This window comes from Galleria mellonella, unplaced genomic scaffold, assembly GCF_026898425.1.
Source record: "Galleria mellonella isolate WM207_F2 unplaced genomic scaffold, CSIRO_AGI_GalMel_v1 utg56, whole genome shotgun sequence".
Classification (NCBI taxonomy): Eukaryota; Metazoa; Arthropoda; class Insecta; order Lepidoptera; family Pyralidae; genus Galleria; species Galleria mellonella.
In genome coordinates, this window is record NW_026442117.1 from 367,264 (window position 1) to 384,812 (window position 17,549).

The following is a 17,549-nucleotide window of genomic DNA, read 5'->3' on the forward strand; positions in this document are numbered from 1 at the left end:
ATTAAGAAAATTTTTAGTTCTGTTTTTTAATCTTTCGAAAAGTTGTTATCCTTTGCAATCTTTTTACTTATACTCCAATTTGAAAACCAAAGATAGTGGTTTGATCCTTTTTCAGTTTTCTTCCTTTAAATAGAGGAAGGATGATGAACCCTTTTACACTAGGCGGTAACATCGAATCTAATCAGGTCAATAAAAATAAAAAGTGATTTCCGAAAGACTTTATCAACACTCATTCTTAACATTTCTAAATGCATTGGTTGTCAACATCTCTAGTGACGTAGTTTCGTGGCCACCTCGAATATAAGATGAAGGTGGCATCTATAAAATTGGAGGTGCTTAATAAAGCGAAGTAGTACTTCACGCCGAATCAACGATTAATATTCTATACATCGCATATCTGGTCCCACATAGTGTATTTCTGCATGGAGTACTTCTTTTTAAAGAAAACGTCTTTCGCCTTTATGAAAAATCTCGACAGGGAGCTCATTCCACAGCCTGAGGGTTCGTGTGAGAAAATTTCTTTGAAATCGCACTGTACGTGACCATTTAGGTTCAAACGTATAAGGATGAATATCCTGGCGATGACCAGCGGTGCAGTGTTAAAAGGTGGCTGTAGGAATATTAAAAAAAAACAAACAATTCCTCAGTTCACTTTATACATATAAGAATTATCGATGATCCCAGGGTTACAAGCGATATCGAACCTTTAAGTATTAGGGAAAATTTTGTCTCACTTTGCATGTTCTACCGCTTATACTACAAATTGTGCTTAGAAGAATTATTCAATATGATGCCCACGACTGCTTTTTACCATCGAACAACTCACCTTCGACAGAAAGTTCACCCCCATACCTAAGAGTGTCAGAATGGGCGAGTACAGCTGTCGCGGTTTCAAAGAAGTTTCCTCCCACGAGCAATCAAATTATAAACCTACCAGCGTATCTGAAAGCGCGGGAGGCGTTACCATTCCATTATTGCCCATAAAAAAAGTCAAGTTGTAGATTGAGTTCTTTGTCGAGGTTTTTCCAAAAAATTACAGAATGATGTTCTGCAAAAAAGGAGTAAAGAGGTTTCTTTAAGGTTGACAATGCGCGCGTAACGCCCTCGGTATTGCAGGCGTTCGTAGACTACGGTTATTGCTTACCATCAGATGAACCATACACCTGTTTGCCAACTTAATGATATATATAACAAAAACGTGTGTGTCGAAGAAACAATAGTGATTATACAATTAAAGAATGTAGTAGTCTGAGCTGTACGTATAAACTTAGATAATATACAGGAAATTCAAATAAAGTTCTGCTGTCGTATCATAATTAAAGAATATTAACTGTAATATCAATAAATCAACAATTAATTCAATTAAAGCTACTCTTCTCAATCTATGTATTAGAGTTTATTAATCTATGACGTTTTCATCGTGACGTCAATTGACGTTTTGTGATAAAGTATTCTGTGTTTGCCTTCTACTGTTTGGCATTCTTAACTTGTTTTTAATAAATTTGTTCTCTATTATTTGATTACGTAGATACAAATGAGTATAATAATTAAAAGTGTATAGTATATCATAGATTGTCCATCGCACTGGACACGATGAACATAAATAACGAATTTATATATTGAACTGCCTTGTTGAATTCGCAATGTTATTCGCGGCGACCCTGATTATTTTGCTATGTGGTTCCAATGCGGAATACACATTAAAATGTAACAATGATACTCAGAAGAGCTTAACTCTTGAGCATTCAGGGGACGAAGTGAAGACTCGCTACATTGTGCAGTGGTGCACCGTCGTCGATCCTGTTCTCACCGAATGGAATCTCGTACTTTCATACAGTACCAACTTGAACAAAACTAAATGTAAAAAAGGTATACCGAGGCGATGGAACAAACACTCAGAAATAAGTGAACCATTCGATGGAAGAAATATTAATTGTACTAATGTAAGTACCATTGTCAACTTTTATTTCAATATTATATTTTGCTGGTTATATGAAGGTGGATTAAAAAAAAACTCAAAAACATGCACAACATGTGCATGTTTTTACAAATAATAATTTCAGCAAATAAACCAAAAGGATTCATTATATTACAATGATAACAAAAGAACAATCAAAAGTAGAGAAAACCTGGTTCACTGCCTTTTAAAAAAGGCTAAGTTGATTTTGTAGGCAAATAAGGTGTTATTGATGGTAATGGTGTGTTCAGTATTCTGGGACTCGAGGGTGTGATTATGAAAAAAGTGAGACCATAAACTGTACTGCTGCTGCTTACTATGTTGTTTACATGACAAAATAAAAATAAAATGTCTATGTACTTTATCACAACAGCCTTAACACTTAAAAGCAGAAGTGCATTTGCACTTGATAATGCTCATGTAGTAATATTTTTTATGTGAATAATTAAGTCATTTTAAATTCTTACTATGAGTACTTTTAATCTACCTTCGTATATTCTGCAAGTTGTAGAGTTGTGCAAATAAAGAGTGATTTTTTGGTAGTTCACTGTTAAAGAACTACTGAGATTTAGTGTGTTTTTTGATGTAGAAATCAATCTAATAAGCATATATATTACTTTTCCTTATCAAGTGTGCTGTATATATAAAGTTATATGTTTGTTAGTTAGTTCTTTCTATAATTTTAGTAACAAATTACCTATAAAACACACACCATATTTATACCATATAAATGTGGTATGTGCTTTTAAATATTATATATATATATATATATATATATATATAAAAATATATAATCATCATCTTCCTACCCTTATCCCAATCATTTGGGGTCTCTGTAATATGATTTTATCCATATTACAAAAAGATTTGGTTTTTAGTTTTGTGACTGGCCACCTGCCTGACGTCAACCCTCTTTGGGAAAAAAATATATAATAATCTTATTAATTGTTATAGTAAATGAAAATATTGCAAAGTTCTGAAGATACAGTTTCAAAATATCTCTTCAAAATCATTCTGTTTTCCTGTAGTATAAAAAAATGGAAAAACCATTAAAGTTGATAAGATTGTAAATGTAACTTGTTTACTTGCAGGTTTGCTTCAGCACAACATTAGATCTCATATTTAGTGCATGTTACTACATTGAGAGTTTTCTCCCAGCAATGGGATCCTACAAAACCATTGCCTACTCCTATATATCAAATGAGTACAGTGTTGCCTCTTTCACAAATAACATAGTAAATGCTGACATGATACCCCATGGGTAAGTATCATTATTTGTATATTTAATTCTTAATGTTTATATAATAAATATTATGATAATTTTTATGATAACAAACTTTTGTTATAAAAATGTGACTTTGTAACAGAGATTAAAATTCAAAGATCTTTAATGAAATAAATTTAATTTTTAGCTATTAAATTCTAATCTGGCAATATACGTTATTACTTCTTTTTCAATCGTGCCCATTTTTTTATTTAGAATCTAGTTGTCTCTGACACGAAACAGATATCTTAGCATAATTAGATTTTTTAAAAACCCTAAAAAACAGATAGACTTTGATTTGGTTTCTTATTTAAATGTAAAAAATTTATCCTTGTTCTGTTCTGAAACAATCCAGTCTAAATACTACCAATATTGTTAATGTTTTAATTTGTAAAGATGTTTTAATAATGGATTTTTAGATATGTTGACATTTGCAAATTAATCGCTCGAAACAACTGAATTGATTATTTTTATTTTATTTATTTCTTATTGCATTCCATAATATAATTAGTAGGTAACATTTCAATTATGGGCACTATTGGGCACAGCAAGTAGGGAAGAGGAGGAAAACACTTTTTTCACTTTAGAAATAGTCTTAGGATCTGTTACAATATTATCCAGTCATTGAAATTGTATCACGATAGGTAGGTTTTAAATTTATTTTAGTTGGACTGTGCCCTTCATAATAAATAATACTTTTTTTGGCCGTGTAGTTCCGGCATAGAATAGGCCATCTCTTTCTATCCCGTTGGTGTTGTAAGAGGTGACTAAGGAAGTGTGAGGGAGGGCAGCAGTATCCCTCTTAAAACATCCCTAAAGCCTGACTGCGGTTACCATGAGGCTTATGTTCAGCAGTGGACAGTTAAAAGATGATACTGATAACTTTTTATTTTAATTCAAACAGGCAAAATGACAAGAGCATAGATATGGCAGAGTATGCTGTGTCACCCATGATAGCCTTCATGCGTTTTCTTTATCACCTAGTTTCTCTTGAAACAGTTGTGATAATACCATTGCATATTTACAGAATGACATAATTTGTACTCTATTATTAATTAGCACTTATATGTATGTATTAAATGTAATGTATCTTGTACCCGATAATAATTTTGCACGCTTTAGACTATTTGTACTTTGTACACATAGTTCACAATGGATCAATATCTGTAAAAAACAATGTTCTCACAAATAAACAAATCTAAATCTAATGATAAACTCTGTTAGTGCAGTGTGATGTAATTTGAAATGAAATGAAATGAATGAAATGAAATGAAATGAATGAAATGAAATGAGATGAAATGAATTTATTTTGCTAGAATGCAGGTAATTTTAGATGATAGAGGTTTATAGGTTCCCGTGTACATTCTGCCTCTATGTCGGCGTGCAATTTTTTAACAATATAACAATTTGTGCCCTAACTTGCATTTTCAGAAACCATTTTCTTATTTGGAACCATTCTTTGTATTTTAGTCTGATCTCTAGCTTACGTAGTCAAATTACAAAGATTTTAGTAATCTTATAATTGAATATTTAATTAGTGATTCAAAAAGTACACAACCTTTGTGTTCTCACTAATTATATTTTCCACTTGTGAGAAATTAGACAAATGTCTGTACAAAGTTGTCTTATCATTGTTGTTTCAAAAGACAGGCAGTCATATCTTAACTGCCTATTTGTCATTAGTTACCATCATTATATCAGCCTTTACCTGTCCACTGTTGAATATGAGTGAATTCCCTTGGGGGGTTTTGCTAGTATTTGCCACGCTTGGCAGGCTGATTGGCAACCGCAGTTAGGCTTTAGAGTTTTTTTTTAAAGGGACGCTGCTGCTCATCCCTCGTTCTCCCTTAATCGCTTCTTACAACACTTACGGGAAAGGAAGGGGTGGCCTATTCTATGCTGGGACTTGACTTACATGGCCACTTGTCATTAGTAAATATACTTAATTGTAGTTATTATAGTTTAACTATCTTCAAACTTAAAATGACATTAGTAAAAAAGGTTGTATTTTTATTATAAAAAAAAATTACAATAGCTTACGATAAATAACAATTGCTGAAATTTTATTATTAAATTATTAATTAATTAATTTTACAATATGAATATAAATAATTATAAACTATAGAATATATTAAATATCTATATAATACTAATAACAATTACGATATGAATAGATAACACACTAATACTTAAATAATGAATAATAATAATAGTAAGACAATACGTAGCTATCGTGATACAATATCAATGACTGGATAGTGTTGTAACAGATCCTTAGACTATTTCTAAAGTGAAAAAAGTGTTGTCCTCCTCTCTCGTACTTGCTGTGCCCAACACCCTGTTGGGCATGGGCTATTTCACCATAATTGAAATGTTATCTACTAATTATATTATGGAATGCAATAAGAAATAAATAAATATGTTATGTTGACATATTCAATACAACATACTAAATGTAATATACAGTAAATGGTAATAGTTTACAAATATTTTCGTGAATCTTTTCAATTTACATAATCCTATATATTAAAAAAAAACCCTTTTTATGTAACTTGAAAGATTATTTAATATTTAATGTGTTTACAGAGACTATGTTGCAATACACTGGTACTTTGGCAACATAACTGTGACAGATTACTCAATGGACCTCTGTCCCATTGACAATACAACAGCTCATATGGTAATGTTCGTTAATTTATTTTTCAATATTTAATTAAAGATTTCGTCTAGTATGGTGTTTCCCAACGTGGTGCCCACGCCCCACAGGGGGGCAATTTGATAGTTAAGGGGGGGGGGGGCAATTAAAACTGGACTCGAAGCGATTTTAACCATCTTGCTCCGAGTCATTTAAATGCAATGCTACGAGTAGATATCCCTGACAAATTTAACAAAAAATGTGCTGTAATTATTTATTAGGTATAATTTCGTTTGACGTTACGAAAATATGAACTGGGCGATTAGAGTCGTCAAGTAAACTGTCGGGAAAATTTATGTATGGGGGCACAAAAATTTTAGAAATGTTCAAGTGGGGCATGGCACAAAAAAGGTTCGGAAACACTAGTCTGGTAGTAAATAGTTACTATACACTAAGTATGTTTACAACAACTAGACTCATCTAAAGGAATCCTTTTATGTCTTTTTTTTTATACAACTCAGAATGGCCGTTTGCCATTCTAAGTTGTATAAAAGAAAAGAAAGTTGACGGCCCACCTGATGGAAAGTGGTAACCGTCGCCTATAGACATGAACAGTACCATGGACATAACAGAGTATACTGTTTCGCCCATGATACCCTCCCATTCGTTGCCATTCCTGAGGACTCAGTTGTTATTCCTCTGTACCCTGTAATTTCACTGCCATATTCCCACCCTTCAAACCGAAACACAGCCATGCAAACACAACTGCTTCACGGTTGAAACACGAATGGGACAGAGGTACCCAAGCAATCGAATTTTGTACAAAGTCTCCCTCTGGTATGTAATAAATAAGTTTTTGTGCATTAATGAGGCGAAGAATTTATAAGAAAAAACAAATATATGTAGAAGGTATAAAGGAAAAAAGTTGATCCGCTTTACTCGAACTATTTGTATGGAGACACTATCAATATAATCTGAGACTTCAATAAACATACATAGAATATAAATATGGATGAGGAAAATGGTGCTTCCCCCCCCCCCCCCCCACCCCCGCTCCTGCTCCCGTTAGTCCGTCTTTATAATTCTTTATAAATAATATATTAAAATTAAAAATATTTATATAAATATTTGCAGGATGTCGTTGTGTGCGAGAACGTAAACGACAACTGCACAAGCGGCAACACCAGAAATAAAAACGTGGTCATTTGCAACCTGTGGGGGCTCCGCGGCTTCTATAAGTTGCACATGCGCCACCTCACGCCCTGGAAGACGGGCAGTGTCTTCATCCGGCAAGCATTCACGCATTACAAGTTTTGTAAGTATCACTTTACATTTTCTCTCGAAGTACGGTAAGATTTTTGCCACAAAATGTTAAACTTGATATTGACAGGTGTTAAATAGATGTGTAAACGTTTTACCACAAAAGGAAGTCTGTCTTATTGAAGGTTAAAGATTTTTAACATATTTTAGTTACTCTATAAATTTTGACACATAAAATTATACATACATACATACATACATATCTGTCACGCTTGTCTCCCATTAGGGTAGGCAGAAACAATGGAGCACCAAATGCTTCGATTCAAACAAACCTCTTTCGCTTCTTCCACATTCATCAATCTTTTCATACAATACATAAAATTATATATATAAAAATATATTATTACACCAACCAACCAATGTTTAGTATGTTAGACAGAGTTTTGTTAAACACTGTTTAGTTGTACAGTGTATAAAATTTTTTCGCTGTAAGTCCATGAGTGTATAGCTAGCATCAAGTACTAGTTAGTTTACGATTTAGAAAATCACTTCCTTAGTGCTTCTTTATGAATACATACACCTGCATAGAATTTCATGTTTCTACGACTCATTACAGTAGAGAAAAAACAGTTTTCCGCTTTGCAATGATTGCAAAAAACAAAAGGCCCTACAGGGTACAGAGGAATAACACCTGAATCCTCAGGAATGGCAACGCATGGGGGGTATCATGGGCGAAACAGTATACTCTGTTATGTCCATGCTACTACTCATGTCTATAGGCGACAGTTACCACTTTCCATCAGGTGGGCCGTCAGCTTGTTTGTCATTCTAAGTTGTATAAAAAAAAATACACTTATATTTTTCAGTGATGTATATAATCTCCCAATTCTGAACTGATTCATCTAATTTTTTTTTTAACAACTTAGAATGGCAAACAAGCTGACGGCTAACCTGGTGGAAAGTGGTAACCGTCGCCCATAGACATGAACAAATGCCATAGACATAACAGAGTATACCGTTTCATTTCATTTCAGTACATACATATAAATTTTATCATAATTGAAGTAATTTTTCTTTAATGGGTGATAATGGAATTGTGACCCCGCTTGCGCTATGGGTATACGCTGGTGGGGCACCAGTGATAGATGATAGGTGACGATGAAAGCAGGACAGTTAGCCCATCGTGACGAATTCCACTAGAATTAACCACGATAGTTTCCAGGGGGAACAACGTGGAGGCCGACCTAATAGAGTGCTGGCAATGAATGGATCAGTTAGACCCCATTACTAACAATTCCTTTCTCCCCTCTTAATTTAAGTCGCTCTTTTTTGTTAATTAAAAACTTCCTTATCCGTCCGTCCGTTTGTCTGTTTGTCAAGGCCCTTTTTCTTAGGAACGCGTGTAGGTATCAAATTCAAATTAATATCATATACTCAGGTGTGCAATCTCTTAAAGCAGTGAAAATAATCAAGCTTCTAAATTGACGCAATCTATAGATACGGCCGTTTATGTTCCATTTATATTGCATATTTTGACTTTCGCAAAGGGAATCAAAATCTATAGGGTACTTTCCGTCGACCTAGAATCATGAAATTTGGCAAGAAGCAATGTCATGTAGCACAAGTAAAGGAACAAATCCGAAAACCGTAAATTTGCATTTATTTCACAAATAAAAAAAAATTAACTTTATTTTGTACGGAACTCACATTGCGCGAGTCCGACTTGCACTTGACCGGCTTTTTTTTTTTTAATAATAATCTGTACATTCTATTTACCCCATCTGAAATGGAGTCTTGCAGAAACACTACACACAAAAACACACACAATAACACCTGAGTCCTCAGGAATGGCAACGCATGGGGGGTATCATCGGCGAAACAGTATACTCTGTTATGTGCATGGTACTGTCCATGTCTACAGGCGACGGTTACCACTTTCCATCAGGTGGGCCGTCAGGTTGTTTGCCATTCTAAGTTGCATAAAAAAAAACGTTTTTTTTATTAATGAATAGTTGGCAACCCTACCGGGAGTCCTATTATGGGATACAAAGGGCTATAAAGGAGCAAATATAAAATTAATATCGACCAAGTCAGTAAATGAATCATGACACAAAGATAGGCCAAAACAAACCGACGCTGTACTGTATCTCACATCTCTGTATATTTTCCTTGTTGATGATTGTATTATTGACCTCATGACTGGCTGAATCTGTGGGTTATCAACATGATGCGCTGTGAATCCGATTACGTACGCCTTTTACATATGCGTGAAAAAAATCCTATTTCGTCATGCTCGTTACAGTGGGCGTATGTATTTTTATCGATTGGAATACATAAATGCTACGTACGTTGACTGTCGAGTTGTAATTTAAATTTAATAGCATTTTAATTCATTCTTTCTCCCTATTCCACCCTTCAAACCGAAACACAGCCATGCGAACGCAACTGCTTCATGGTGGAAACACGAATGGGACAGAGGTACCCAAGCAAACGACTTTTGTACAAAATCTCCCTCTGGTAATATTATTTATAAGCAGTCGAGGTTTTTCTAAGAGACTACAGCATGCAGTTCATAAAAAAAAGAGATAACGAGGTTTCTTCAGGGTGGGCAATGCGCGCGTAATGCCCCTGGTGATGTAGGCGTTCATAGGCTATGGTAACCGTTTGTGTGTGTGTGTGGCTTTCATTATTGTGTCAATTAGTTTATAAAAGTTACTGAGAAAACGAGGTTATGTTACAATGGGTAAAAATTGTTCAATGACTTTTGTGGTGTAGTGGTTTAAAACTGCATTACGTTTTCATGGTTGTGGGTTCGAGTTTCGCATTGTAGGAATGTATTTGTTAATATAATACGTAAATAACATATGTATGTTTGTATTGGCTTGTATATTCCGTTTTAGTCCTTGATAATGTATTAAGACAAAAGAATTTGTAAAATTAAATATTTTTAGTTTATTCGTTGGTAGTGATTCGGCCCGGTTTCACACGGGGATATAGAATTTTCGAGAATAGTATATAGTATATATAGTATATATATATATATATATATAATTTATCGTCTACAAATATAGATAACGAAATATTTTGTCTTTGTAACATTAGTGTAGATAAACAAAAGGTAAATTTAGTTTAGATAGGGCAACGGAACTTTATCTGTTTGGAACAAATATTTGTGCGAGTCGGGGTTCGTTCGAGGGGTGGTGACACGTGGCGGGTACGGTTGCAGACGTGGCGGCGCCGAGCGAGCCGCGGCTGCAGGCGCGGCGCGACGACGTGGCGTGGGCGTGCGGCGCGCTGGCCGCCGCCGCGCTGGCCGCCGCCACGCTGGCCGCCGCCGCGCTGCTGGCGCGTGCACACCGCCGCGGCCTCGCACGCTTCCGCACCAACGTGCTGCTCGGCTGGCAGAGGTACGCCACGGACACACGCACGCACACGCGCACATACACACGCATACATACGCATGCACGCACGCGCACGCACGCACACGCACGCACACGCGCACGCGCACTTATTATTTAAATATGATACCAAAGCCTATATCCTATACCATCCTATACCAGATTTCATAGTGATTGCTCATGTATGCCACTACGACGTCAACAGTAATAAATAATAAACTAGCTCACTTTCACATTTATAATATTACTAGAGTAAGCATTGAATATTATATTTTCAATGAATTGTTTGTTATAATTTTTTTTTTTTTTTTTTCTTAATAAATATTAACTTTTTCTCAAACATGCTTGGAAATGTGAGCATTATTTTGACAATCTTCTTCGAGATAAATCAAAATTGCCGTACTGGCCAGATACATGCGGGCAGCGGCCGGCAAGAGTTGTATGAAAATCCATATCTGTCGTGTTTTACGGCCAGATAAATTACTATCTAAACTCATATCTATCCTGTAATTTAAAAATGGAATGACCTTTTACTTCGAAACATGGCTACCAAGAAGGTAACTAATAAAAGGTTTTAATTAAATTTCGAACCGGCTTGCAAATAGAAAGCTATTTATTGAAAAAAAAAAATAAAACAAAGGCGCGTGAAAAATTATTATTGTTCGTTATTCGTCATTGAACTTAAAAAGTAAAATTGTGTTTTTGATTTCCGCGCATTGTTTGAGAAAAGTACTATACAAGCCTTGGCCACAACTAGGCATTGAAGAACTCACGTATGTATGCCTCGGCTACGTCTCGGCCCACATTTGCACGTTCGTCCATCAATGCCTCAGTTGCTGGCCGCTGCAGTAATGTACTATTAAACTGTTTTGTGCCTGAGAAAGTAATTTTGTCATAGTCTCATTATGTAGTAGAAATATCACAGTTGTCTGGATACATCTTACTCGTATTTTGATACTTGAGTTGAGTTTTTTATTTATTACATCATAATATCCCATAGGATGGGATTGTGATCAATGGCAGTACAGTGATACCTCATCTATCTATCCTATTTAAGAGCTGCGCTCTTGTCGGTGGACCTCTTGCCACTCACTACGATTTTCAGCGAGTCTCTTCACCTCTTGATACGACACGACACCAACTCCTTCCTTGATCTGCCTGATGTAACCATGTCTCGGTCTCCCTCTCCCCCTTCTTCCTTCTATCTTACCTTCTATTATAATGTTCATAAGTTCGTCGTGTCGTATCAAGTGTCCTAACATTTTTCCCCTTGAGTGATACCTCAATATACAAATATTTTAAGATACAAGCCGCCGAGCGAGCGATATTTTGCTCTGAGAGCAAGATTTGAGATGCGAGGAATCGCACACTACACCGCTACACACGAGCCCCACATGCGGGGTGGATGTTGGTGTCTAACAGTTTCTCCCACTTCTGACTAACACTTAACAAAAACAACTGAGATGTTTTTTTTGTAGTACGGATTAATGGCATTTCAAATAATTTCAATGGGGAAAATTGCTTTGAGATACGAGCAATTTGATATACGAACGAGGTTACGGAACGAATTAAAATCGTATGTCGTATGGGAGTTCACTCTCATACCTTACAGCCTAAATGGTCGCGTACAACGCGGTTTCAGAGATGTTTTCTCCCACGAATACTCAGGTTATGGAATGAGCTCCCTGCCGAGGTTTTCCCAAGAGACTACAGCATTGGGTTCTTCAAAAGGGGGGTAAAGAGGTTTCTTCAGGGTCGGCAACGCGCGCGTAATACCTCTGGTATTGCAGGTGTTCATAGGCTACGGTAATCGCTTACCATCAGGTGGGCCGTATACTTGTTTGCCACCTCAGTGGTATAAAAAAAAAATGTCGAGGTACTACTGTACTTTAAAACAATGTGTAAGTCTATCGGTGCCCGTGTGCAGGTGGACGGCAGAGAAGTACGGCACAGAGCAGCAACCGAGCGAAGGCGGCGAGGAGGCGGAGGAGCCGCTGTTGCTGCTGTACGCGCGCGAGGGACCCGAGGGGGATCCGGTGGCGGCCGCGCTCGCAGAGTTGCTGCAGCTTGCAGCACCCGGACAGGTACGCATACGGCCCGCCCGCTGACGCACTCACGCACGGACGAGGACGAGTTCACATTGTTGCTTTTGGACTATGTTACGTTGATGTACAACTTTCGTGACATATTATAAATTACTATCGACCCGCAATAGCTTCACATATTTCATTTTTTTTTTTTTTTTAATAAAATGCAGCCCATTTTCTTTGCCGAGACTATTTTCACGTGTGTATTGTAAGAGTCGACTAATAGCAGTTAATGGTAGATTGATGAGTTGCAGCGTCCTTCTGAAAACGTCACTGAAGTCCAATTGCGGTTGCCAACCCATCTGCCAAGCGTGGCAACTACTAGCAAAGCCACCCAGCAGGAGGTCTATGTTCAGCAATGAACAGTTATTGGCTTATATGATGATAAAAATAATATAGAATATAAAGAACGAAAGAGCATTGAAGATATTTCTATTGAACAAACGGATGAAGTATCGTATATGGAACTAGAAAATTCCATAATAATTTACGTATATCGCCAGCCGTTGGCTTGTTTTCAATCTTTTGAATTGACTATGGAGGAAGCATTGAGAGGAGTCGTGCGGAAAAATAAATATTTTTTTGTATTTCGTCTTTAACGTTGATCTTTTATCAAATTGCTCAAATAGTTTAAAATTAATACATTTATTTAAGTAATTTGACGTCATCAGGGGTGTTCTTCTCTAGAAATCTGTCTGTGTCTATAGAATAGGGGCATTCGGATATGCGACCCCGGCCTCCCGAGCCGCTGCTGTGTCCCAGTCTTTTCCGCAACTGCAGTGTCCCCCCTTTCCTTTCCCACATAAGTCCCTTATTCTTCTCATTTACTAATTTCCTTTACGAATTTCTAACGTTCCCTTCCTTTTTTCCCCTCAATCTTTTCCACCATACCATAGGTGGCGGGAACCACCAACAAATGCATTCCTAAAGAGGGTTGACGTCAGGCAAGCAGCCGGTTGTAAAACTATAAGCCAAATCCTTTAGTAATATGGATAAAACCATATTGCGCCGACCACAAATAATAATTGGGATAAGGGAAGGAAGATGATGATTTAGTTCATTTGACTTTCATAATCTATTTTTAGAACCTACTAGAATTGCCACTTGCTCGGGATAACATTTTTTGTAATTATAAAATTAAGGTAATTATGAATCTTGACTATCAAGGCTTGGATCATTTTGGACAAAAAATCGTAATTAAAAACAATGATAGCTCTAAACCCCCCAAAAAAAAAACAGCATGTCGGCAGATTACTAAAAATAATTGGCCACTATTTCAAAGTAAATTTTAAACTAAAATATTTGATTCCAAAATACCAAGAGATGACCCGGATTAACATGAAGTTAGTATTGACTTTTACTATGGATATAAAACCAGGGGTTTGCGACTTGGCCACGTTTAGCATTTATAAATTTAAGATATGTATGTATTAATATTGTATCTTTCAAATATATATATATATATATATAAAATGATTTATAATTTATGTAAATATTTATTTTAGTTTCCGTTTAGCACTACTACTGCCCACTCACTGCTTCCTATGCCACTGTGTTAGGTTGAATGGAAGAAATCAGAGACAAGTTCGCCTTTGCTTACATTGTTATTAACTTATTGTTGTTACTGTACAGCGTATACATTGTTTCACAAGTATATATCTTATTCTAAAACGTTTAAACGGGTATGCAAGACAGCTAAGTCTATCTACTTAAGTAATTAATAATTCTAAGAACAAAATTAAACCCGCTTGGAAGATAACTAATAGCGAAACTGGAAAAGTGAAAGCTCACGATAATGAAATTGTTTCAAATATTAATGATCAATTTATTAGTACTGACATTGAAGTTGTAGAGCATTTGAAATCTTTTTTCACTAATAAACCATTTACAACAATTCGATCTTTAAACTCTTCCGCATTTGCGGCTGAAGCTTTACTAATAAAAAATATTAGTAAGCCATCAGCTGTGTTTAGTTTTAATCATATAACTCCCATATATATAATACAAACATTTAAATCACTTACCAGGGGGAGACTTTGTACAAAAGTCGATTGCTTGTGCACCTCTGTCCCATTCGTGTTTCATCCGTGAAGCAGTTGTGTTTGCATGGCTGTGTTTCGGTTGGAAGGGTGGGATATGGCGTGAATTTACTGGGTACAGAGAAATAACATTGCCATTCCTGAGTCCTCAGGTGTGCGTGCAGGTCGCGCAGGCGCTTTGTGATTGTTGGCTGCACGTCCTTACCACACACGGGCCAGCGACTAGGAGTGTTTTGTTTATTAGGACAATTTAAAAATTAATTTGTTTTATTGTAAAGTAATTCTTGTATTTTAATTATTAATTAAACGTATTATAAAGATGAACCCTACTATTAATCCTACAGGTTCAGTAGTCGTTATTGTTGTATTAGCTGTTAACTGTCCAACGTTGGACATAGTTATCCTCGTAAGGGTAGGTTTATAGGGGCTTCCTCTGTAAGGGGGATTTTGCCAGTAGTTGCCAAGCTTGGTAGGCGCGTTGGCGACCGCAGTTAGGCTTTTGGTGATGTTTTAAGAGGGGCACTGGCCAACCCTCAGTCATTAAGTTTTCTTCTACAATACCCATGGGAAAGGAAACTGGGGCCCATTCTATACCGGGATGTATGTAGGTGGTTTTGCTACATATTTGAGTCGGTGTTTTGTGGAGCAAAGTTTTGAATGATCGCAATGAACGGCGGCTGAGCAGTAGGTGTATATTATCGGTTGCAGGTGATAGACCTGTACAGGCCGGAGACGACGGCGGCGGCGGCGGCGGCGCCGGCGGCGTGGCTGCGCGCGCTGCTGGCGCGGCCGCGGCTGCGGCTCGTGCTGCTGCAGACGCCGGCGCTGCTGCTGGCGGCCGGCGCCGCGCCGCTGCCGCCCGGCGCGGACGGCGGCGCGGACGCCTTCCCGCTGCTGGCGCGGCGGCCCGTCTACCGCAGCCCGCTGCCCGGCGACGCGCTGCTGCAGCTGGCGCTGCGGCTGCTGGCCGAGACCGCGCACGTCCACTCGGACCGGCCCTACACCAAGTACTACCTCGCCACGTGAGTACCGCCTGTAGTAATTTTTTTTTTACGTGGGTAAAGCCTCATGGAGATCCGCACACCCCGGGGGAGGAGTGTGAATACTGCGGGCGGACTCTTACAAATAATTTGTGTTTATTATTATTGTTTTTTAATAATTTATGTCATATTGCCTCTTTGGCAATTAAGGTTTTTTTTTTATATACAACTTATAATGGCAAACAAGCTAACGGCCCACCTGATGGAAAGTGGTAACCGTCGCCTATAGACATGAGCAGTACCGTGGACATAATAAAGTATACTGTTTCACCCATGATACCCCCCATGCGTTGCCATTCCTGAGGACTCAGGTGTTATTCCTCCGTACCCAGTAAATTCACGCCATATCCCACCTTTCAAACCGAAACACAGCCATGCGAACACAACTGCTTCACGGTTGAAACACGAATGTGACAGAGGTACACAAGCAATTAACTATTGTACAAAGTCTCCCTCTGGTGCACTTTTGCTCAGGAATTTTATATGTTCTTGTAAAAATCTGAAGAGATTGTCTACACTAGAGTATTTGGGTATTATTGTGGACGAGAGCGTTAACGTCGGTTCAGAATGGGTCACCATTTTCTTTTCCGTGGGTGTTGGAAGAAGCGACTAAGGGAATGTCGAAGTCGAGGGATGGGCAGCAGCGTCCCTCTTAAAATATCTCAAAAGACCTAACTGCGGTTGCCATATAAAGAAATGGCCCTTGATCCCCGTCGGTTCCGCTATTTTTGGCTATTATACATACTTTTTTTTTTCAATGGGTGAAAATGGTATGGTAACCCCGCCTGTGCTGACGGGATACGCTGGCGGAGCACCAGTGAAGGGTGATAGATGAGAATGAAAACAGGCCAGTTAGCCCATCATGATACTGTGTACTGTTAGACGTGTCTACGTAGGTGTGGTCACACCGGGCGTGGACATGGTGTATCCGTCCCCCGTCCTCTAGACACGCGTGTGTCGGTGTCGGTGTCGGTGTCGGTGTCCGCAGGCTGAGCGCGCTGCCGACGGAGGCGCTGCCGCACACGGTGCCGTTCCGGCGGTACGAGCTGCCCGAGCAGGCGCCGCGGCTGCTGCTGGAGCTGGCGGCGGGCCGGCCCCCCGCGGCCGCCACCGCGCGCCTGCACCACGCCGCCGCGCACTTCGCCGAGCACGCGCGCCGCCACCCGCACTACCTGCGCCACGAGCTGCTGCTGCCGTGAGCCGCGGCCTGCACCGGCTGCACCGGCCTGCACCGGCCTGCACCGGCCTGCACCGGCCTGCCGCCGCCAGCCTATATCGTATCGTTTAAATCTCCACACAGCGGTCGCTCAGGTCGCAGTCGATTGGAAAGGTTTCCAATTTCTCTTAATAATACAGGGTACACTTTAGAGACTTAGTACGATTATGTGGCATACGCGACCCTCGCTTCCAGGATCCCTCCTGACAGAATTCTCGGTATTTTCCCCCGATTTTACAATTCCATCGTAGTCACGTCGGAGTACGAGTATGAACATATACACGTTGTCGGGTAGCACATAATTAACAGCGTTCACGGCCGCTGGAATACTATTGATCTCAAATCTACCGATCGATGCCTTAAATTATATAAATACAGTGTCTCACTGTCTGTACTGTATAAATACAAATGCTTCGAGTAAAGCGGGTCAACTTTTTTCATACAATTTTGTATGATAAATAGCTACGAGTGATTCCTTTATAACTTCTATATTTATTTTGTCTTATAAATTATGCATCGATTTAATGCACGAAATAATGCATGCTACCATATACCAGAGGGAGACTTTGTACAAAAGTCGATTGCTTGGGTACCTCTGTCCCATTCGTGTTTCAACCGTAAAACAGTTGTGTTTGCATGGCTGTGTTTCGGTA

General features: G+C 38.4%; 1 protein-coding gene across 1 annotated transcript; it reads left to right on the forward strand.

Moving 5' to 3' along the window:
- Positions 1–1,447: 1,447 nt before the first annotated feature.
- Positions 1,448–16,945, forward strand: LOC128201614 (uncharacterized). Its single transcript, XM_052899125.1, has 8 exons — positions 1,448–1,943; positions 3,049–3,218; positions 5,808–5,901; positions 6,991–7,171; positions 10,343–10,523; positions 12,442–12,598; positions 15,349–15,662; positions 16,669–16,945. Exons 1-8 carry the CDS (start codon positions 1,644–1,646, stop codon positions 16,877–16,879), a joined length of 1,608 nt encoding a protein of 535 aa, XP_052755085.1. The 5' UTR covers positions 1,448–1,643; the 3' UTR covers positions 16,880–16,945.
- The last annotated feature ends 604 nt before the right edge of the window (positions 16,946–17,549 follow it).

Bases quoted from the DNA above. Each gene is read 5' to 3' on its own strand.
- LOC128201614 (XM_052899125.1), top strand. From the start codon at position 1,644: ATGTTATTCGCGGCGACCCTGATTATTTTGCTATGTGGTTCCAATGCG. The intron at 1,944-3,048 runs GTAAGTACCATT...GTTTACTTGCAG, and splicing joins GAAATATTAATTGTACTAAT to GTTTGCTTCAGCACAACATT. The intron at 12,599-15,348 runs GTACGCATACGG...TATCGGTTGCAG, and splicing joins AGCTTGCAGCACCCGGACAG to GTGATAGACCTGTACAGGCC.